The sequence below is a fragment of the Leptopilina heterotoma genome, unplaced genomic scaffold, assembly GCF_015476425.1.
Source record: "Leptopilina heterotoma isolate Lh14 unplaced genomic scaffold, ASM1547642v1 Lhet_53, whole genome shotgun sequence".
NCBI classification, from domain to species: Eukaryota; Metazoa; Arthropoda; class Insecta; order Hymenoptera; family Figitidae; genus Leptopilina; species Leptopilina heterotoma.
This window is the reverse complement of record NW_025111115.1, coordinates 2,019,584-2,043,448: the sequence shown is the minus strand read 5'-3', so window position 1 is coordinate 2,043,448 and position 23,865 is coordinate 2,019,584. Positions and strand designations below refer to the sequence as shown.

Here is a 23,865-nt window from a genome sequence, read left to right as displayed (position 1 = left end):
TCCCCAACCTTTTTGTTTATACGAAGTTGAATCGAACGTATGTTTTACATTTTATACATGTACCTTATTTCTATTCATACATTTTGTTCGATACTATTATTCATAAAAAGATTTTCACTTTTACAAAAAAGCAAAAGAATATTAGACATTTTTATAAATTATAATTTTTTATAATTAATTTTTTCAGACGTTATATTTTTTCTATTATTTTAATTTTGTTCAATACCTTACTGAATATAATTATAAATTGAATTTTGAATGAAAAAAATAAATTTCGTTCATTTGTGTTTTGCAAATTTTATTTTGGCAAAAAATGAAAAAATAATATCCCTAAAATCCGGTGATTATAAAATTTGTGAAGTCATAACAATTACCTTCAAGTTCAACAAAAATTGTGAAAAAGTTGATTTTAGAAAAATTGACGTTGACAATTTCGAAGTATTAAAAAAAAAAAAAGAATAATGCGTGAGGCAATTGTCACCACAATGTTGACGGTAATTTTTTCCTCTTTTTTTTGTTACTAGACTGCATACAATTCGCATTGCTTGTTAATCTCCAAGAGAAAAATTGTCCTAAATATTGGAAAAAAATATTTGCGGAAATAATGCATAATTACAAAGCGTGAAATGAAGCGGAAATAGGGGAATTTGTCGCATTTAGTAAATATTTATAATGTCATGAATTCTTTTTTCATACTAAGAAAAATATTGTAAAATATTTAAATTAATTTCAATTTTCAACTCAAAGGCAAACAAAAGGGGAGAGTGAAAATTAATTCAAAGTAAAGAAAGTGAGGATAAGGCAAAAGCAAATAAAATTCAAAATAAAGAAAGTAAGAATAAATTCAAATAAATATTAGATCCAAAGTAAAATAAATCCAAAATAATAAAAAAAGGGAAAAATTATTTATTCTAAATAAAGAAAGTACAAATAAATTCAAAGTAAATAAAGTGAAAATAAATCAAATGTAAGGAAAATAAAAATAAATCCAAAATAAAGAAAGTGAAAATAAATCCAAAGTAAATAATGTAAAAATAAATCAAATGTAAGAAAAATAAAAATAAATCCAAAATAAAGAAAGTAAAAATAAATCAAAAGTAATGGAAGTAAAAAATATTTGCAAAGTAAAAAAAGTAAAAATAAATTCAAAGCATAGAAAGGAAAACTAATTTCAAACTGAGAGAAGTAAAAATAAACCCAAAGTAAAATTAAATCCAGAATGAAAGTAAAAATAAATCAAAAAAAGGAAAATAAAATTAAATCCAAAAATGAAAATATTAATCCAAAATAATGCAAGTGAAAAAATCAAAAGCAAGAAAAGTAAGAAAAATAAATCACAGAGATTAAAAAAAATTTAAATGAATCCTATGCAAAGAAAGTAAAATCAAATTCAAACTAAGGAAGTAAAATTAAAAACAAAATAAAGAAATTAAATTAAATTGAGAATAAAGAAATTAAAAATAAATCCAAAGTAAAGAAAATAAAAATAAATCCAAACTACAAAAAGTAGAAATAAATTCGAAGTAAAGTTAAATCCAAAAATAAAAAAAGTAAAAATTAATCCAAAGCAAAAAAAAGTTAAGCTAAATTTAAACAAAGGTAAGTAAAAATAAATCCACAGAAAGAAAAGTAAACAAAAGTGAATCCTAAATCAAACTTGAAGAAAGCAAAAAATAATCCAAACTAAAGAAAGTAAAAATTAATCCAGAGCATAATTAAATCCAAAATAATAAAAGTATCTAAATATAAATCCAAATGAAAGAAAAAATTAATCCATTGTAAGAAAGTAACAATTAATGTAAAGTAAAGAAATTAAAAATAAAATTAATTAAAAAAATATATAATAAAAATTCTTTTATAAAAAAAGTAATTCTAATTAATGTTATGTAATATCTATAATTAATATTACTAATTATAATTAATTATTTACATATTTATAATTATCAATTTATTATAAATAAAAATAAAGTTAATTATTTATATAAATAAAAACAATTTTTTTTTCAACGTTAAAAATTATTAAAAATTAAAAGACTCTGATTAATTTTGCAAATGAATTTCTCGCATTGATATAATTGTTGGCACTTGAAAAAAAAAATTTGCACGTTTGAGTATATATATATATGTATGCGCGAAGAGTGAGTGAGAGTTCTGCTTGATTAGTCATTGACATCCGCGGGATGTTTAATCTTGTCCCATCTTCGCATCGATCATGTCAAAAGACAAGCGCAACATCGGCGACTTGAGTAACACCAGTGTGCTCATGCATAATTCAATCAGAGTTAGACGAAACGTCAATAGAGCTCGCAGATTATTTCTTTTCCCGGGCTGCTATTCTCTCTCTTTCTCTCCTCCCACTTTTCCCTTTTTCCCTCCTTCTCTTTTTCTCTCTCGCGCATACCCTCCCTCAATTTCGCGCTCTGTCTCTCTCCTTTTCCATCATATACCAGCATCTCTTTTTCACCCTCTGAAACTCCCTCTCAGTAGCGTAACTATAGACACACACACACACACACAAACACAGAAAGAGAATTTTTTCTAAAAAGAGAATATTAAATCAAGACGTGCTGAAAAATATATTTCAAATGTTAAAATGACTCCATGAAAATGGGAATTTCAAAATGAGTTGACAAAAAAGTGTTTAGAGCTCTTTCTTCATTTTTTATTTTAATTATATCACAATAAAAAAGAGAAAAGAGTAACAAAACGGTAATATTCATATTATTATCAATAGAATGATTCACTTCAATTGTTCAATGCTTTATTTTGCAAAAATAAGCCACGCCTACTGATCAATAAATGTTTGTAATGGATATGAAAATTTTATATTATTTCCATGGTAAAGAGAAGCAAGTTTTCATTAATTGGAATTGGAATTTCAAATTATTCTCTTATTACAATTACATGCGCCATAATTGATCACATACACACACATATATATATATATATATAGACGAGAAACGAACATTCGTTTTTGAGCTTAATTAAATGGAAATTAAAAATAAATATTTGAATGATTTTTAAAATAAATTTTATGCTCCTCATTCCAAAAAGTGATGAATTTGTTATTTGATAATTTATGAAAATTTTTGTAAAATAAAATTGCTTTTCACATCATCGTATATACCTTTGGGCGATTTTTTTTTTTTTTTTTTTTTTTGAGTGTTTAAATTTTTAAGAAAAAAGTTCGTACAATTCTGAAAAAAAATTCTTTACTTCTAAAGTTAACTCCAAATATTGTCTCTTTCGTTACGGAAAATAAAGTAAATTTATAAATACTTTTGGCTTAGTTTTTTATGATCTAGACACAAATGTAAATAATCATTATCATCTTCTTTATGAACATCATTAGCATCTTCTTTATTATCATTATCATCATCTTTGTCATCAGCATCATTAACATCATCTTCTTTATTATCCACATCATTATCAGCATCTTCTTTACTATCATTATCATTATCTTTGTCATAAGCATCATTATCATCTTCTTTATTATCAACTTCATTATCGTCTTCTTTATTATCAACATCATTACCATCATTATCATCAGCATCATCATCAGCATTATCTTCTTCATTATCAACTTCTTTATCATTAGCATCTTCTTTATTATCATTATCTTTGTCATTAGCATCATTATCATCTTCTTTATTATCAACATCATTATAATCTTCTTTATTATCATCATTATTATGAAGATCTTTATCATTAGCATCTTTTTTATTATCAACTTTATTATTATCTTCTTTATTATCCACATCATTATCAGCATCTTCTTTATTATCATTATCATTATCTTTGTCATTAGCATCATTATGATCTTCTTTATTGTCAACATCTTTATCATTATCATCTTCTTTATTATCATTATCATCATCTTTGTCATCAGCATCATTATCATTTTCTTAATTATCAACATCATTATTATCTTCTTTATTATCAACATCATTATCTTTATTGTCAGCATCATTATCGTCATCTTTATCAGCAGCATCATTACCATCTTCTTTATTATCAATATCGTTATCCTCAACATCATTAGCATCATCATTGTCATCATAAACATCGTTACCATCTTCGTCATCATCATCATAATTATCATAATTTCTAAAATCTGAAAATTTCGAAACAAAAATTTAGGAGCACGCCCATTGTAATTCTCTAATCCCATCGTTTCCCTCGTGAACAGAGCGAGGAAACGATGAGGAGGCACTGAGAAAAGAGAAAAAACTGTGAAGAAGCGGAGAAAGCAAAGGAATCAGGAAACAGAAGATAAAATGAGAAGAATATTGTTGAAAAGATATATAAGTAAAGAAAGCATATTGAGGAAGGAGATGAAAATACAAAACAGTAATGAAAGAAAAAGAAGATAGTGGCGTTTATACATATAGATATATGTACATATAAAAGTGAGTGAAAAGAGAGGAAAAAAGAGGAGGGAAGGGAGGAAAAAGAGAGGGTTTACAAAGGGTGCGGGGCTTGAGAGGAGTTTTTCACCCCCTTTTACCTAACCCCCTGCGGCCTATTCGTCGTTTCATCCCCACTCGGTCTTCTTTTATATTTTAATCAACTAATTCTGCGCAATGCGTACATTTATTGCGCCCTTTCGGCTGCCCGCACACAGCCCCGCAACCATTCCGCGTTTTAATTGCGAGATGAGGCTCGCTGCTGATTCGATGGGATTTTTTCCTAACCGGCCAATGAGAGCTCGATCATCGCACGAATCGAGCGCGTTTTAGCCCAGTTAATTTTTCAACGGTATATTCACCGCTTCGCGCGTTCCAACGCCTTCAGGGATGCCCAACGTTTCGAGGGCGGAGAGGGACTGTTCACTTTTTTTATATATATGTATATAAATGAGAGAGAGTGCGTTTTCCTTCTATACACACACTCTTTCATACAGGGCGTTAATCGCAGGCATTTATTTCCATGGAGAAAAAAAAATTGTCACAACGGTAATTATTTCATTTTTAACAGGGAAAATAGGTATTAGATTTCTGTCATCAAAAATTGGGAAGAAACTTTTTTTTTACTCCACAATCCATACGAAATATTGGGGGGAGAATTTGGGAAGGCTGAGAATCTTACGTATTTTTTCGTCTTCAATATGATAATTATGTTCCCTTCCGAATTTGTTTATTTGGAAATTAGCGAAAAATTCGATTCTTGGAGCGAGGGATAAAAAACAATGGTTTTACGCCATCATTTTTTTGGCGAATAATAAAAAAGAAAAATTAGCGACGTTTAGATGACAAAATGAGACCGGATGCGACATTGCAGCAAGATTCCATGTAAACTTGTTGAAATATTTCCTGGCAAACTTTCCTTGTAAACTTGCTGTAATATTGCCCGGCAAGGTTTCCGCATGTAAACTTGATGCAAGACGTAAGACTGACATAAACTTACGTCAAGTTTGCAACATCATTATCATCTTCTTTATTATCAACATCTTTATTCTTAGAATCTTCTGTATTATCAACGTCATTATCATCATCATTATCATCTTCTTTATTATCATTATCAGCATCTTTGTCATTAGCATCATTATGATCTTCTTTATTGTCAACATCTTTATCATTAGCATCTTCTTTATTATCAACATTATTATCTTTATCATCAGCATCATTATCATCATCTTTATCATTAGCATCTTCTTTATCATTATCATCTTCTTTATTATCATCATCGTTATCATCATCTTTGTCATCAGAATCATTATCACCTTCTTTATTATCAACATTTTTATCATAAGCATTTCTATTATCATTATCATAATCTTCGTCATTAGCATAATTATTATCTTTATTATTATTACCTTTATCATTATCATCATTAGAACTTTTATTATTAACATCATCATCATCATATTTGTCATCAGCATAATTATCATCTTCTTTATTATCAACAGCTTTATCATTAGCATCTACTTTATTATCATTATCAGCATCTTTGTCATTAGCATTATTATCATCTTTTTTATTATCATTATCAGCATTTTTGTTATTAGCATTATTATTATCTTCTTTATTATCAATATCATTATCATTAGCATCATTAGCCCCATTAACGTCTTCTTGATTATTAACTCCATTATCATCATCTTTATCATCAGCATCATTATCATCTTTTTTATTGTCGACATATTTATCATTAGCATCATTATCATCTTCTTTATTATCAACATCATTATGTTGTTGCTAACACAGTAACTTAACTGCAAGCTTGCTATAATATAACGTGCTTCCTGGTAATGGTTGTGTCTTTATCATTATCATAAAATAAAAAAAATCAAGAAGAATGACTCTATTTATCATCCTCATCAGACTAGGACGAATGACAATTAAAACCACTTTGATTATTTTTTTGCTGTTTTTATCCTGGCAGGTCATATCATAAAGAGCATTTCGTAAAGATTTTTCTATATTATTCCCCTAAAGATTATTTTCGAAAATTGTATTTTTTCGAAAGAAAGGAGAAAGAAGGACAGAGAGAGAGAGAAAGAGGGAGTGAAAGGGGGAGTGATGAGGGGAGGACAGAGAAGAAAGAGAGGAAAAAAAGGAGATTTAGAAATGGCTAATAGTTTCCTTTGACGACCCATTAGAGTAGGCCTTTAATCTATCTTGTCGAGTCAGGTGCTTCCATTTCCCGTTTGGTTTCAAGACACCTATACACTGTCAAAGAATCGAGTGACACCAGCTGAGAGAAAGAGCGAGTGGAGAGTGTGAAAGAGAGACTGGAGGGAGCATAGTGGCAACAGTAGATACATGATCCACATGTATGTACTTGTTGTCATGCTGTCTCGCGTCGAACAAGAGAAACGACAAGGACAATGGGAATTATCGCGACTCGCAGATAGAACTGGCAGAGGCTGAGGCCCGTTTTTTAATGCGAGCGCCTCTCCTCAGTCTTTTACATAGTCAAGGGTTTGTTCTACCCTTCTTCTCTTTTTTTTGCTCGACCCCGCGCGCACCCCTTCCGACAAGCCACCTCTTTGTCTTTCTTCCTCTTTCACAATTTCGCGGTTCTTTCCTCCCGACCTCACCCCATCGCTACTCTTTTTTTATCATCCCCCTTTGCTCATTCAAACCCACCCCGGACTCTCTAACTCACTCATCCCTCTCGTCACCAAAGAGAGAGAGAGAAAGAGAGAGAGAGAGGGTTCGGGATCACTCCCACCCAGAGAGCTACTACTTTTTTTAACTAGTGGTAGTAGAAAGCCCGTTGGTAGTGGAATTCTGTTTGTATTGGTAATCTGCTGGTGGTGGTAGTGGAAAGTTCTGATGGTAGTGGAAGTAAAAAGTGTCTGATGGTAGTGGAAGTAAAAAGTCCTAGTGGTAGTGGTAGCCTAGCCTCATCATCCACAGAGGGAAATGAAAGCGAAACTGTTCGGCAGTGACTACCCCACGAACCTCGTTGCCAGCAGCCACCACAGGCACCCTCTTCCACCCCGACGCCCCCAACATCCTCACACTCATACACTCTAAAGCAAGCCACCCTCTGGTGCCACCCTTCTAATTTTTCCACCCCTTTCACTAAAATTAAAATCAATAGTGGCACCACGTGCCGGCTGCCGGGAATCCGCCAGAAAAGCCACCCTCATCAGCCGAACCGAAGCCACCCCTCTCGGAACTGTTTTAAAATAGTCGGTCTACACCTCGACGCCATTATCGCGGTTGGAATTGAAATATTCGCTGGTCCGAAAAGGGACAGTGACCCGTCAGTCGTCACCCCTTGAACTATATGTATCTCTAGGTAACTCGAGGGAGGTGGTGGTGGGTACTAACAACAGGGGGTGGTGGTTTGCGCCGTGCCGTGGCAACACACTCGAGCAGCGCTCTTTTTTTCTTTTCCCCCTTCTTTTTTCTTCTTTTTTTTATACATGTAGCAACGCTCATTATCGAGTCTTCATACTGTACTGTCTTTCAAGAAGAATGTTTGGATGAGAAAAACAGCCACCCTCTTCCGAGTAGATTCACTTCAAAGAAGTGATTTTTAGCGCGGGGCGGTTTTCTGAAGGGATGAGAGAGAAAGAGGGGGGGTGTACACTCTTGTCCCTTTGTTGCTAGCTGGAAAACAGAACTTTTAATGACATCCCATATAGCTTTCTACAACAAAAAACAAACAAAAGTGTTTACATCAGCTTCCGTTTTCAATAACAGCACAAATAGCACAAAGTAGAAGAAGAATTTTGCGTCAATATTGCGTGGTAATATTGGCAATATTGCAACAATTTTTTTAAAGTCCGAATTATTTAAGACGATGCGAAAATGATGTGTAACATTCCTGCTATAAGCTTATGGCAAGTTTGCTGCAATTTTTGAAAAGTATAAGTTTTTCAAATTAAAAAAAATTGTACTTTATTTTGTTGTTGATGTTAATTAGGGTCTTTGGTTAGCATCCACTGATATCAAGTTCAATTCCCAGTTCCATTAAATTTATTTCCAAAAGTTTCTCATTAATGATAAGTTCCAAAAAATATCAAGAAAAGAATAATTAAGAAAAAGTGAATATTAGAAAAATCTTAAGTAAAAACTAAGAAACCACATAGAATTTTATTGTTGCTGATTATGATGTTGATAATATAGAAGGTGATAATGATGCTGGTGACAAAGATAATGATAATGATACTAAGGAAGATGCTAATGATAAAGATGTTGACAATAAAGAATATGATAATGATGCTGGTGACAAAGATGATAATAATGATAATAAAGATGATGCTAAAGATGAAGATGTTGATAATAATGATGATAATTATGCTAATGAGAAAGATGTTAATAATGATAATGATAATAAAGAAGATGCTAATGATAAAAATGTTGACAATAAAGAAGATCATAATGATGCTGACGACAAAGGTGATGATAATGATAATAAAGAAGATGCTAATGACAAAGATGTTAATGATGTTAATGAAAATAAAGAAGATGCTAATGATAAAAATGTTGACAATAAAGAAGATCATAATGAAGCTGATGACAAAGATGATGATAATGATAATAAAGAAGATGCTAATGATAAAGATGTTGATAATAAAGACGATTATGATGCTAATGACAAAGATGTTGATGATGTTAATGAAAATAAAGAAGATGCTAATGATAAAAATGTTGACAATGAAGAAGATCATAATGATGCTGACGACAAAGATGATAATAATGATAATAAAGAAGATGCTAATAATAAAAATGTTTATAATAAAGAAGATGATAATGATCCTGATGACGAAGATGATGATAACGATGTTGATAATAAAGAAGATGATAATGATGCTAATGATAAGGATTATGATAATAATGTTGATAAAAATAATGATGATGTTGATAATGATCATGGTGATGAAGATGAAAATGATGACGATCATACAAGCAAACCTAAAAATCTTTTGAGAATGACTGAATTTAAAGAGTTTTTGATGATAGTTTTTTTGTTATATATATATATATATATATATATATATATATATATATATATGAAAGGAATAAAAGGAGTAAAAGCTACAAAACGAGTCAAAGGCTAAAAATAGTAAAAAGAGCAAAAGGGGTAAAAAAAGTAAAAGGAGTCAAAGGAGTAAAAAAAAGTAAAATTACAAAAGTATTTCTGATACCTAAATAGGTAATTACTAATTTCATAATCAGCATCCTTATATATTTACCGCATCAGCATTTTCATCTCTGACACACAGCTAAAATGTATCATTAAAATAACATCTTATTTATCATTAGCATCAAAAAATAATTAACACAATCAATATATAAAATTTCGATTTACATTATAATTCTCCAAATCAGAATTTTTCCAAAAATACACTTTTAATAAATTGACAAAACGAAATAAATTGAGAAAAAAAATTATTAAATAATTTAAAGAAAAACTTAAATAGATCAGTTTTTATTTCATTTGCACACAAAATATTAACTGCAATTATAAAAAAGAAAGAAGAAAAAAGAACTTATTAGCGACGTATATATATGTATATATTTAAAAGTAATCCGCTGAATACTCAGTGACTTCTGATGTAGAGTAAAGCATATATTTTTATCGCGATTATTGGCTTATTACGTATTAAGAAATTTTAAATATTTATCTGAAAGATTGAAATTGCTTCATATTGTGCAAAAGAATGAATTATGAATCACTCTTATCTTGTTATGTGAAGTTTTATTGATTTAATTAATTTTTAAATGTAAAGTAACCCAATTTTCCAAGTATAATTTTACAATTTGACACATGTAATATTTAAAGAGATTTACATAAAATATCAGAATATCACACTTGGCAGCTGCAATTCTAAAAGTTACTGCAATCGATTTAATAATTAAAGAATTATGTTTGGAATTATTTTTAATAAGTTCTTTTTTTACTGTTCTATTTTTAAAAATAGCATGCATTTGAATTTACGTAAAAGCGTTATTCATGGCTAATTATGTGTTTATAAACAGCAGTTTTTCATAGAAGCATTTTATACATTTTTTAATATATTTGTCTGTAATAACATCAAGGATAAATGAATGTCAAGTGAACAATAATATTTTTACTATTTTAATGTAATATTAATTATTGAGGCGTTATTATTATATTAATAATAATTAATTTTTTATTATTATTATTATATTAGAAAAAATTATTAATTAATTCTCAAATATGTAATTAATTAGAAGCATCACATTGACAGTGTGATAATTTTGTCAACTGCACAAAGCGAATTAAGTTTGACACACAATTAATGGATAAATATTCAATTAGAAAAATTAAATCGTAAAATTCAATTTTTTCAAGACTTTCAATTATAATTCTTCAAAAATTAAATTATTTTTGAAAACTTAAATAAAATTCATCTAGAGATTCAATTATTTTCCGTATAACTTATCAAAATTCCATTCTTTAAAATTTTTTCAATTAATTATTTTCAAAAATTTAATTAACGCAGAAAAAAATAGTATTAAAATTTTTTACCAACATGAATTTTTTTTGGGGATTTTAAAGAAAATTGTTTTAAGTTTCAATTATTAAAAATATGAAAATGAAAGGAAAAATAAAAATTTTTCAAAGTAAAAGAGAAAATGAAAGGAAATAAAAATATTTCAAAGTGAAAGTGAATATGAAAGGGAAAATAAAAATCTTTCAAAGAGAAAATTAAAGTCAAAGTAGAAATGAAATTACAAAATCGATTGTAAAAAACAATATTTTTCTGAAACAATAAATACGATTATATTAATTATTAAAAATTTTAAATTTACAACGAGTAAATTGTCACTCTCCCCCCCCCCCCCTCCTCTACTTATATCATCAGCGACTCTTCAATGCATCAAATTTAAATAGAAAATAATAATTTTTGTATTCTTCGGATATTTTTATTGTGGACAATAATAATTTATATTTTGCACGTAAAATACTATTTTCTTTCAATTGCTTGGAATGTCGCATATTTATTCTCATGTTTTTTATCAGTCGACCCCTATGCATACAAAATGACAAAATGAAACGACCAATCAGGTATAGGGTTGTCCTCTCTTTTCCGCGTGTGTGTTATATATTTGACTCGACTGCGTGGAAATGCAATTCATAATATTTAAATTAGTCGTATGCGAAATTTCGAGGAATCATTTTGGAATACAGATGCGGTGAACATCGTGCAACATTACACATTGCCGAGTTGTTCGTTAATCAGGTATGATCACCCCCCTTCCGAGCCCGTTGACGTATTAATGCAAACATGTCGACGATCACGTTTTACCTCCCAATGTTTTCAACGCTCTAGAGTCAAATTGAAATGCGTCCTTTCTACTATAGACTATGGACAATCAGATTTGTAGAACAAACAAGAATTCATCGATTGCAAAATATATATCTATATATGTATATAAAAAAAGAAAAAAAATAACGAGAAAAATAGTTTATAAATAAAACGCGTATTTAACGAACATTCAAAAGTGGTGTGTTAGCGCGTGAGATTTCAATTTATTGGAAACCAATATTGGTTCTCTGAAAACAAAAAAAAAAAAGTAAAAAACTATATTCATAAATTTTGGTATTTATTGCGGAATCTCTCTCACAGAAGAATAAATAGAAAAATGTTTGCACTTTTATTGGGGACGGGAAAAAAAATATTCTATATATTGAGAGCATTTTGATTAGTTATATAAAATTTCCGATTTTGTAGTCGAAAAACAAATATTATACACCAGTTATAGACAAAAATTTAAAATTCTATTTCTATTTACTTAAAAAATTTTAAGTATCAATTTTTCAATAAAATGGACAGTTTATTTAATAATCAATAAAGCTTTTCGCATTTTATATAAAAAAAAATCTAAAAGAGTTCAGTTTCAAATTATTTTTTTTTATATTCGTATTTTTAAAAACGTATTATCCATTTCTCATATAGAATTAAAATTCGCGCATATGATTTATTTTCAAATACAAAAATAACTTTTTTTGTTCTCATTTATATTTCGAAATTACATAAAAATTATTAAATTTGATAATTTTTTCATAAAGTCTAGTATAGAAATATATATTTTATCGTCGCATAATTTTTTCTAATTAATAATTTTTAATTATTTTTTAAAAATAATTGTTCAACTACTGAAATTTTCCACTTTAAATTACGATTTTATTTTTGTTTGAATTTAAAATACAATTAAAAACAAACACAAATAAAAGAAGAGAATTAAAGTACAAAATTGTACATTGTGTATATAATACTATTAAAGCGAATTGCAAATTGAATTTAAAATATAAAATAATTCCTGAAACATAATGTAAAAATGAAATTTATATAAATTATGCTTGTTATAAACAAAATGAAACAAATGAAAGGGTTGACGGGTTGTAAAATTTATTGGTCAATATTAATAAAAAATCGTATTAACTTTATGAGTCGTGAAAATTTAATTTCTCAATATAAAATTTAAAAATCATTTTTATATTTATTACAAATAGCAATACTAATAAAATAAAAAAAATACAATGAATAAAAATTATTTTTTATTCGAAATTGTTCGAAGGGAATAAAAATGATAAAAGATATTTTTTTTCTACTTTTCTTAATATTGGAATTTTAAAAAAAAATTAGTTAGAAAATTGAAAATTTAAATGTTTTTCTGTATTTTTAATTTTTCTGAATTTATTTTAAACTAGCAGAGCTACGCGCGCCCGATATTTCTGCTTTTGTCTTATGATACTCAAGACCTTATTTCTTTGTGTATATAAAAATGTGATTAAGACTTTAAGATATGTTTTTTTCTTCTTCTGAAATATTAGAATTAGTGAACAATTGTCCATTTGGTTTATGGAACAACGATAAAATTTATACCCCTCACTCATACCAAAGAAATAGGCGTTACTGTCTTACCTATTCGTCTCTCCTTCCTACACTAAACTTAAAGGAGAGACAATACCTCTCTCTCTTTCTCTTTATCATGCTTTCTCTCTCACACTGTGACAGAATGAACATGAAGATTAAAAGACTTACTATAAGTATTATTTTTATGTACATTAATTATCATTAGATTAACAATTAATTATCCACCCTACATTTTCTGAAAATTTTTCTAAGTATAAAATTTTAAACAATAAAATCTCAAACATTAAAAGAAATAAATAAAAAATTAAAAGAAGTAATTGCATTCGAAAAAGGGATAAATTTGGAATTTTCCCTAAAATCTGGCGGAGCAGGAATTACGATCGAAGAGAATTAACCTTTCGTCACGGCCAATCGAGTAGCTTGTCTCGTCTACCGGAAGCGGAAGTTTTCTATGGATTCTCGGCTTGTTCCGCTAACAGAGGAGTAACAGGTAAGGTTCAATTCACGAGTAAAGCGCGCATACAGGTGGCCTGCAAATGTTCCTGGTGTGGGTGGTTGAGCATATGTTTACAAACACAATGGAGGGAGAGAGAGAGAGAGAATATAGCCGTGAGGTGCATGTGTCTATATAGAGTAAGAACGAGCAGCAAAGAGGACAAAGAGGGACGCAGCTTTCAAGAGTAGTGTAGGTATCGGGAAATCCACAAGCGCATCCGATAGGGCCGTCCACCCATTCCCACTTTTCCCCCAACCGTGAAATCCACCCTTGGAATTTCAGAATGAACTCCGGGGCCACAAGGGTGATGAGTAAAATCTTAAATCCACGCCTCACTGTCACTTCCTGCATCAAGCGCAATTACATAATCTTTACTGTTTAACGCGAGACATCTTATTAATTAGAATAATTGTATGTGTTCATAAAAGGTCGAAATTATTTCCATCTTCTCGTTACTTTTAATTTGTTACAATTTTATAAATTTATAAAATTCTAGGTTCATCAATTTCTGCTACTCACTACCTTATAATTCATAACTTATTATATTTTACACATTCTCAACATTTAATTTTATTACATTATAAATATTTTGTCTTCAGGAAATCTTAAGGAATTTGTTGCTTCTGCAACTCTCTACCTGATAATCCCATAAATTAAAATAAAAAATTGTCTTTAAAGTCAAGCCCTGGCGAAGGTGTTGGGGAATTTACCAAGAAATTGATTCTCTACCTCATAATCCAGAACCCTAAGGGGTAACAAAAGCAATTCGTAAGTTTATCAAATATTCTTATGAGCTGTGTTCATATAGTAATAGACTATGTCGAGGTGGCAGTTTGAAAGATTCAATAAATAATGAACCTAACTCACCAAAACTATTATTTAGTATAGGAAATAATTAATTCCAAATGAATTAATTTGGTTATTTCTTCAAAGAAATAAATAGATTTCTCTATAGCTGAATTCAATAAGTTTAATCAAGATTTAGAAATCTCAAAAATTGATTTTTGGCAATTGTGCAAGGTTTATTAGTTAAAGGATACCCTTTTATACAATTTCTGAAACCTTTGTGGAATTTCTAATAATAATTCTAATAATGAGGAAATCATTTTGAAGCAAATTCTTATCAAAACCCAATTGTCAAAATGTGTCCTTTTTTTCCTACAATTTAAATATTAATTATACAATCTGCAATTTTAATTTTCGAAAGTACAATATTCAAATATTTGAAAAGTAATGTTCTCGCCAGGTGTAAATTTTGTTTTAATTTCTTTTCAAAGTTAATTCCCCTGCAATAATTTGACTGTGAAAGTTTTGTATATAGGCTGAAAAATCTTATCTTAAAGAAATTAAGATTCACCTGTCTTCTGTACGGAGAGAAAATTATGTAAATTGCATATAGTTTTTACGTAGGTAGCATATAGGTATTAAACCGCTAAAACCACTTTGAATATCGAAATGCGCATAAAGTTAATAAAAGTAAATAACAAAAAGCATTTACAACATACAAATTACTGAATTGTTTCCACGAAAACAAAAGAAAAATAAATTCAAATTAACTATAGAAGCAATTTTGAATTAATTATTATAATAAACAAAAAGCTATGAGGGGAAAAAAATGAGAATGTAAAAAAACACGGTTATCCAATAAACTTTTTCATTGCGTGTTATTAAGGGTGAAATTAGAGAAGCGCGAAGGTAAATTAAAAAACATTTTTCCAAGCAGGATCGAGGGTAAAATTCATGGATCGTTAAGCCAGGATTTTTTCTGCATCTTTGAAGAATCTATAAATAGAGACAACCAGGGCGCTGAAATACAAAGTATCGCGGAGCAATAAAGAAGTACCCTTTCGTGACACACCCCTTCCTTTATCTTCCTTGCAAACATTCGTTCGATTCCCGTTAGGGTTGCGAAGTGCAGTCGATTGCATGCGTGCGAAAACAATGTCGGTGATCAAAGCCAGTTATTTTTCTCCTTCGCTTGAAACTAAAAAAAGCTTAAGAAGCCCTAACGTCATTTTATTATATTTTATCCTTTCCCTATACTTTGTTTTCAAATAAAAAACAAAGAAATTTTCAACTCTCCCAGAATAAACCCTTGTTGCATAGTGATGTTGTAAAATTAACTTTTTCAAGTCACAAATTTCTACTTATTTTCATAATTTATCTTGTGGTTCACTTGGACCTAAGGTGAATGTAAAATAATTATTTATGAATCACTTTATACAGCAAACAAACCTATTTTATTTTATAACAATAAAGTATATCAAAAGATTTAGTCATCGTATGATTTTGTATTATTTAAACTTTTATTTGTTTATTATTATATTTTGTACAATTATCCTACGAACGAGTGATAAAAATTGTCTAATCTAGTAGTGGATAGGTAGAAAGAACAGAAAGCTGAATTACCGAATAATTATTGAGATTCCTTTAATTTTGTTACAAAGCGATTTTTAATAAAAACGAAATATTAAATTAATAAATCATATTACATAATTTCATTCATAATTCTTAGTACTGTGTTTTGAAAATAAGATCTTATCAGTTGATATAGTTTGACGCGTGGCTCATTGTAAGAGGATCTTTAAATTTGGAAACAATGTCCCTTTAAATTGAACAGAAGCATTCTTTCTATTCATATCAATCATATGATACGATAATTGTCAAATACAGTATGTTTCAATACGTATTAATTTTTATCCATTTTTTATTTGCAAGAATTTTTGAGTTTACATATATTTTTAACAATTATAGAATCTATTTTTTTCCATGAAATATGTTTCTTGTTCGTAACAGTAATTAAAACTAATTTTTTTTTCTAAAATACAAGGCGACGACGGACCATTTTCAAGGAATTTAATTTCCGTTCTCAAGTTTCCAAGATCAAATTCATCCGGTAGCTCTTATTGCCTGTACGCAGATATTGAAAGTACAAAAGAAGTTGAAATTGAATTTTATCGGACAAGACCAGCTTTCTATTATTTTCTTGTGAATTTCGTCAAGAGCTGCGGTGTAGAATAAGAATATATAGCAATATAGTTAAGGTTTCAATTCCCCGAGTCAAGAATCTTTGTTTTCCTGATTGAATGTATAAGGGGGGACCCCGTCTTGTTGGGAATTCAAGGTACATGCATTCCGGAATAGTTTCGAATTCGCGAGGAAATTAAAACGATTTATATCTGTAAATATAACTAAATAAAGTTCTAAATAAATATTGCTTCGAGGGAAAATTTAATATTCGTGTACCTTTGATTTAAAGTTCTTTCATTTTTATTCATTCATTGATTTATTCATTGAGTTACTCATTTATTTATATTTAATTATTGTTTTATTCAATTATTTTTTTCTTATTCCACTTTCCTTACTTCCGGAATTATGAAACACCTGATACATGACCTCGATGTCAAGTGCCAATTTTAATCGAGTACAATTCAATTACGTGTTCGCTATATTAATCTTCTATTAGTAACTGATAAATGAGCTTTCCTTGCTCACATAGATATTTTCCAATTAAATATTCAATGCCTTTTCAATATTTAGAGGGTCACGGTTTACATTTTTAACGAAAGTATTGAACCATGCAAAAATAATTTATAAAAATAGACATTTTTTTTATTTTACGACCAATTTATTATTCAGTAGCCATTTATACGGAGAGATAACAAATTTTTTCAATTAATTAGCCTACAAAAAGAATCCCACATGAAGAATTATATAGAAATATCAAAAGCGAAATGTAGAATGAGAATTTATTATTATAGTAAATGCTAAAAAAAGGAAATATAAAACGTGAATGCTTTCTATTTTAAAAGAATCTCTATCAATTATTGACTCTTGCTCTAGTAATGTACACTTTAAAAAAATTTATATTTATGTTGAGAACTTATCGAGGTATGTTTAGCTCCTTCAGCAGCAGCACTCGTACGTAATTGTCATCTTTTGGAGTTCTAGAAAGCCACTCGCGGTTTTAGTAATTTCGAGCACTTCCAAACTGGGAAAATTGGCAGTGTAATTACTTTCAATCGCGGTTTTAAGTATTAGGACACTTTTGATATTTAAATATTACTTCAATTTGCAGAATAATTTGTGACTCGAAATTAATTACAATTACACATGAAAAGAGTATAGGTATGAGTTAAATTTAGATCCGGGTCCACTTCCTCTGGCCCCTATTGCATAATTCGACGTATTTATCGGGATCCATAAGAGGTTTTTGGCAGCAATTTTTTATTGTTTTTTTAAAATTATTTTTAATCTTTTGTTACTTTTATCCTCTTTTTTATTTTCCATTTCCACTAAAAAAAAATTCGATTGACAGTAAAAAATACTCGACGTCGGCTATAATATGGCTTTTATCAATACGTATATTAAAGCGGCATTAATGTGAAGTGTGCAAGTATTGTTGGACATGTTGGATATTAATTAATGTTGTATCTAACAAATTTTTGGCCCGGTCACCAGCCTCTCTCATTCTCTCCCTCTCTTCTCCCTTTTGCTCTGACTCTTTTTCCACAGTTATAGTAGGAGTTTTGTTGGTATCCTGAAGCGTGCCCCTTGCCGCCGCCCTGGATCCTCGCCTCCCTGGTAACGCCATTCCACAATGCTATGGTATTGATTTAAAAGTATGTACATTTGTGTTTTCATAATGCTGTATCTGCTCGTAGGCAGCAACGCCCTACTGCCATCCCCTGCTTTCCAACTTCAACCCCCGGCCAGTCAACTCCTGCTTACTCTTCCTGCTACAAACTACCCCCGCCGCTTCTCTTATGGCGGCACCTACACTCCAAACCACCACCACCCCCTATACAACTTGGAAACAGGCACAATTAAATCTTCACTAATCGCTCACTTTCATACTTCGATCTCATCATCATTATGCTATTTGTACCGTGTAATTGTAATTTGAAAATTTTGTTTTCTCTCGATGGGATAAACTCTTTTCTAAACCATTAAAAAAAATTAAAAAATTGTTAGGATAGCAAAAGGAATTTCGGTTTGATAAACAAAAATAGAAAGCATGGTTAGTCCTTTAAAAAGTAGAAGACTAACTTAATCGAAGCGAACTGTTCTTTGCTATTCTAAGCAAATAACAGATTGTTCGCTGTTCAGGTATCTTCCTTCCAAAGAAAGTAGACAAATTTTAGCGCGCCTTTACTTGATAAGAAAAGAATTTATATTTACTTTTTGGCAACCAAGTTAAGATTTAATTAAGAAATATTAAAAGAACGTTAAGAAAGGGTTCGACCTAACTGATAGCACACTAGGGTTTTGAGCAAAGTTTCCTCAAATGAAAAACGTCAAGAGTGTTGAACAAGCCTTCTGCAGTATATACCAGATGAGAATTACAGTAGACTTACCGAGGTTGTATTTGGCCTCAGGAATGACTCTCGATGATGACTCTCGAAGAATTGAAAAAGGCGAAAGAAGATTCACTCACTTATTGAAAATAAGTACTAAGGCAACAATAATTTTAATCAATATAATAAATTATTACAACCAATTTCTTGGTTCTTGGAAACAACTCTTTTTCATAACATGCTTACACTTGGTTGCTTCTTAAAATATAAATTTGGATAATAATCGTTAAGATAAACTTAAATATTTACCACTGTTTACCTAGGATTACTACTCATCCTAAAATATCGAATTTAGGCACGTTCGTACAATTTATTTTGTTACTTTACTATACTCAATTACGTCTTCAAGTGCATTGTCCTATAAATTCAGCAAGGTCCTAAGCCTTTTATTGCATTTTTTTGTAAATTGTCACATCTGCGGGTCAGATGAATTTTTGGAGATTAAGATCTCCCAGGCGAACATTTCACAAGTAATTTTCGAAACGCCCACCTTAGTTTTTGTAACCAATTAAAATAGCTAATTTCCTACCAAAAATTATTTGTACACCCCCAAACTCAACGTCAAGTAAATTTTTTGAAAAACTAGTCACTCTACAACCTTCATCTTAAAAACTAATCACTCCTTCACCTTATGTATTTTATCCTGTTACATCTTAATATTTTAATAAATGTTAAATTTCATGACACAACAGGACGCCTACACATTAATTACCTTCCTACCTTGCTCGTATTAAACTAAATGCGAGATAAAACACACTTAAATTACTGTATTTTGCATTAGTTAGAAACTTAGTGGAATACGTTTCAGTCATATGGGGTACCTTACTATACTTATTATTTAATGTGAAATAGAATTTAGAATTGGACGAATTTAAAACCGTTTTCTTCGATCTGCTGCGAGGCAATTGAATATTCCTTTTAATAGATTTGATCACGATTAGGGGAGAGTGGGGCAAAATGGGGTACCTTTTTGAAATTGTGTGTTTACAGAGAACCAAACGAATAAACCGACTCAACTAAAGTTTAGAATTCTTCTTTGTACATTTAGCTTTGAGGAAATTATGATAATAGCGGAGAAAAAAATTTTTGAAAGAACTTATATCGTATCAAATAACTATACAAAACATTGAATATTTTTTCAAAATTCATTAAATTCTTGTTGTATGAGATTATAAATACAAACAAAAAGTAGGATTCTTTATTACTATGAAAAGACAAGTAATATTTATTAGAATTTAACAAAAAAACATGGATATTGCAAAATATCGATATATCGATAATGAAACATCGATAGTATAAATGCTTGGAAACAAAAATATCGATTCTTTTGCAGGAAACCTTTAAATATGCATAATATAATGTTTTTAAATAGTTTTAATGAAACGGCGTAGCTTCCGGCATGCCCCACACTTAGGTACCCCATTCTGCCTCACACTGCATATTAAAACAAAATGCAATGTTTACAAGTTATTGTAAACAATTAAACAATCTATTCTATTGGAAATTACTCTAGAATAAGTACTGAAAAAGATCCCACACTTGCCAAATTAAATGCATTATCCCAAAAAGTTTTGTAAGCACTTTAATTTTGAAAAAAATTCATATTTTTTTTGCTTAAAACTTAAAAGTTGTATAACTTTCAAAATAAAATTTTCTTTCGAGTGTCTTTATAATTAATAACAGTTTCTTATCAACATGAATGATATATGTCGAGGATAAAAAAATTAAAAGTATCTATCATGGAAAAACAGAGGTACCCCATTTGACCCGCCTACCCCATTTTGCCCCACTCTCCCCTACGCTGCCTTGCATTATTGTCATTGATAAACTGTACCTTCTAGATCATCTCGATATTTTTTACTTTTTTTATGTTTCATATTGTAGAACTGATTATGTGAACCACTCATTAATAAACAGATTTAGTAGAGAAGCTAATCGGATTTTCAATGATGTTAATTTTTTGGATAATAATTTGTCAAGATTTATCAATGCATTGCATAGTAGCATATTCAACAATAATTAGTATATAATCAAGCCTAATATATTTAAATGCTTTTCTGATGAGGAAATCGGTTAGATTTCGAAACGTTAAAGTAAACTAATTTTTAAAAACTATTTGTCCGAATGTTTTCGTTTATTCTCCTTCACTATAAATACACTTCTTTTTTGAGAACAATACTGTTAGTTATGTACGAAAGGATTTCAATTATGAACCCATTATAGAAATAAATAAAATAAATCAACAAACAAAAAACAATATAATTACAATTGATATTAAAACAAGAAGTAGCAACAAAAATAAAAAACTTCTGATAAGTTTTTTCACTAATGGTCAGCTTTAAAAATGTAGATTTGTAGAAAAATTGAAACGTCAAGAATTATTCCACAAGCTCCTTGGTATATACCCAATGAAGTGATTCATCGTGACATACTTATAAAAACAGTGCAAAGTGAAATAACAATTCTAATAAAGAAAGAAATTTATTATTATTATCAAGAGAGACTAAAAAACACTCAAATACTCTTGTTGAAAATTTTCTTGAATCCAGAGGCCAAACTGAAAGATTAAAAAGATTAAACAGTCCAGAACTTACAAACAGATTTAAGCGAACTTTTATTGAATTCATTATTTTTGTTCTGTGTAATTAACATAAGTTGCTAATTAGTGCGACTCCCATTGGGTGGTTTTTGGCATTCAAGGTAAATTTGTCATCTAACTCACTCATTATTTATTAGAATTGTTTATTGTTTAAATGTAATTTAATTGTTGTTTAATAATTGTTGCGCAATTCAGTTAATTTATCATTATTAGTTTGAATCTAAAATCAGTGCCAAATTAAAGACTATTGTTTTTAATTGAATAATGTTTACTGATTTCATCAATTCAGTGCATAAAATTCTGATATATTATTAATAATAATAAATTGTAAATGGCAAATAAAAAAAATTATTAATTGAACCGCCGGCAATCGACGGCTTACGTTTAAAACACCGTCGTTTGCAGTTGACCTTTGGGTAAATTTTTCAATAAACATTTTACTTTTTAATATTTTGTTACTCTATTACTTTTAACTTATTTTTAATTTACAAAATGCTTTAAAGAAAAAATTCGCACAAAAATATTTTTTCCCCTTTCTCCTCTTTTAAGAAAAATTATTTTTTTTAAGGTTGGGTAAAGACTAAAAATTTGTTGATCTTTTGAAAAATTGATGCTGTTCAGGTATAAAGATCCAATTATTGTACTTTTATTTGTCAGTGAAGGCAACCTACTGTTATATATATAGTGCTTCACAGATTATGTCAATTATATTTGTCGTTCATAAAGTCTCTAAATGCAGTGGTTTGAGTAGCATAGTCCCGCTGCATTCTGCAGTTGAGCCAAAGTACTCAAAGTGCGGCTAACAGTAATGACTGTTTATTAAACTCGATCGCAAAAACGAAACAGGTGCGCGCCTCTCTTCGTAGCATCATTAAATTCTCCAAATTCTATGACTCGCGTGTCCTTTGTGTTTCACTGGAAATTTTCTCATCTTTTTTCGTCGCAATGCTCTTTTTTCACGCTAAACGCAAAATATTTTTTTATAGGCACTTATTGTTTATTTTGTTATATTTCTTATTTATTTTATTTTTTTGTATTTGTTGTTTTTTTATTTTTTACTTATTTTATTTTTGTTATTTTTTACTTATTTTATTTTTTTATAGGTATTTACTATTTTTTATTTATTTTATTTTTTAAATTTGTCCTTCTTTTTATTATTTTACATTTTTTTTGTCTTGCCTTGTCAAATAATGAAAATCCCTAGATACGTTAAGATAGTTGTTATTTTATTATTTTTTTCGTTGATATTGATCTGTTGTATTGATGAAAAAAGTGTTATAATATTAAAAAACTTTGTAAAAAAATTGAAAAAAATTGAAAAATTGGGATAAGTGATTAAAAAATTAGTAATTAAGTGAAAATTTAAAATAAAAAGAGGAAATAATTGTTTCATATTTATGAAACATTTTTTTTTATTTATATATATATATTTTATTTATTATTTATTTTCTTAAACTTATTCATCTTTTCAATATTTATTTTCTATTTTCTTCGTTTTTCTTTTTTCAATATTTAATTTTTATTTTCTCATATTTGTTTTATTTTCTCACATTTATTTTTTATTTTCTCCTTTTTTATTATTTACTGTTTTTTTATATATCTATTATTTATGAATTTATACAAAAATTTACAGATTTAATTTATTTTTCAACAAGCATTTTTATATCGAATTTTTTTTTTATTCCCCTCGAAAATTTTATTTTAGTTTTGAATCACATCTGTGTCAAGACTCTATAATTTAAGAAGGTATTAAAATGACTTTAGTAAAAGCCACTGTGAGTTTCAACCTCTTTAAGGTAATTCAATTTATGATGTAATTTAAATGTGATGTTCTATGAATAACTCAAGTTGGGTTAATTTCAAAGGCGAAATTCGGTCATTGATTAAGATTAGTGATTATTTTAGTAGTTTTATTAACTTTCTGGACTTTCTTCATATATATGAATATTAATGGCTAATAAATTCAAAAAATTTAACACGCGAAAATTTTTTTTTTAAATGTTTTAATTCTTTCTGAAAAGTACACAGCAATAAGTAATAAATTAAATAAGGAAATAAATAATAATAGTGATGATAATAATAATAAAATTTGAAACCTACATTC

The 23,865-nt window shown here is 29.0% G+C and overlaps 2 protein-coding genes across 3 annotated transcripts in view; both read left to right on the top strand.

The window, feature by feature from the left end:
- LOC122508185 overlaps positions 1-23,865 on the top strand; it is a 222,891-nt gene that overhangs the window by 16,769 nt on the left and 182,257 nt on the right. The window lies entirely within an intron of this gene.
- Positions 6,765-14,554, top strand: LOC122508289 (protein PFC0760c-like). Its single transcript, XM_043621565.1, has 5 exons — positions 6,765-6,867; positions 8,586-9,109; positions 9,284-9,408; positions 13,681-13,799; positions 14,484-14,554. Exons 1-5 carry the CDS (start codon positions 6,765-6,767, stop codon positions 14,552-14,554), a joined length of 942 nt encoding a protein of 313 aa, XP_043477500.1.

Coding starts and splice junctions, on each gene's coding strand:
- LOC122508289 (XM_043621565.1), top strand. CDS start 6,765: ATGATCCACATGTATGTACTTGTTGTCATGCTGTCTCGCGTCGAACAA. Junction 9,110..9,283: donor AAGATGCTAATGATAAAAAT/GTTGACAATGAA, acceptor GCTAATGATAAG/GATTATGATAATAATGTTGA. Junction 9,409..13,680: donor AGAATGACTGAATTTAAAGA/GTTTTTGATGAT, acceptor CTGGCGGAGCAG/GAATTACGATCGAAGAGAAT.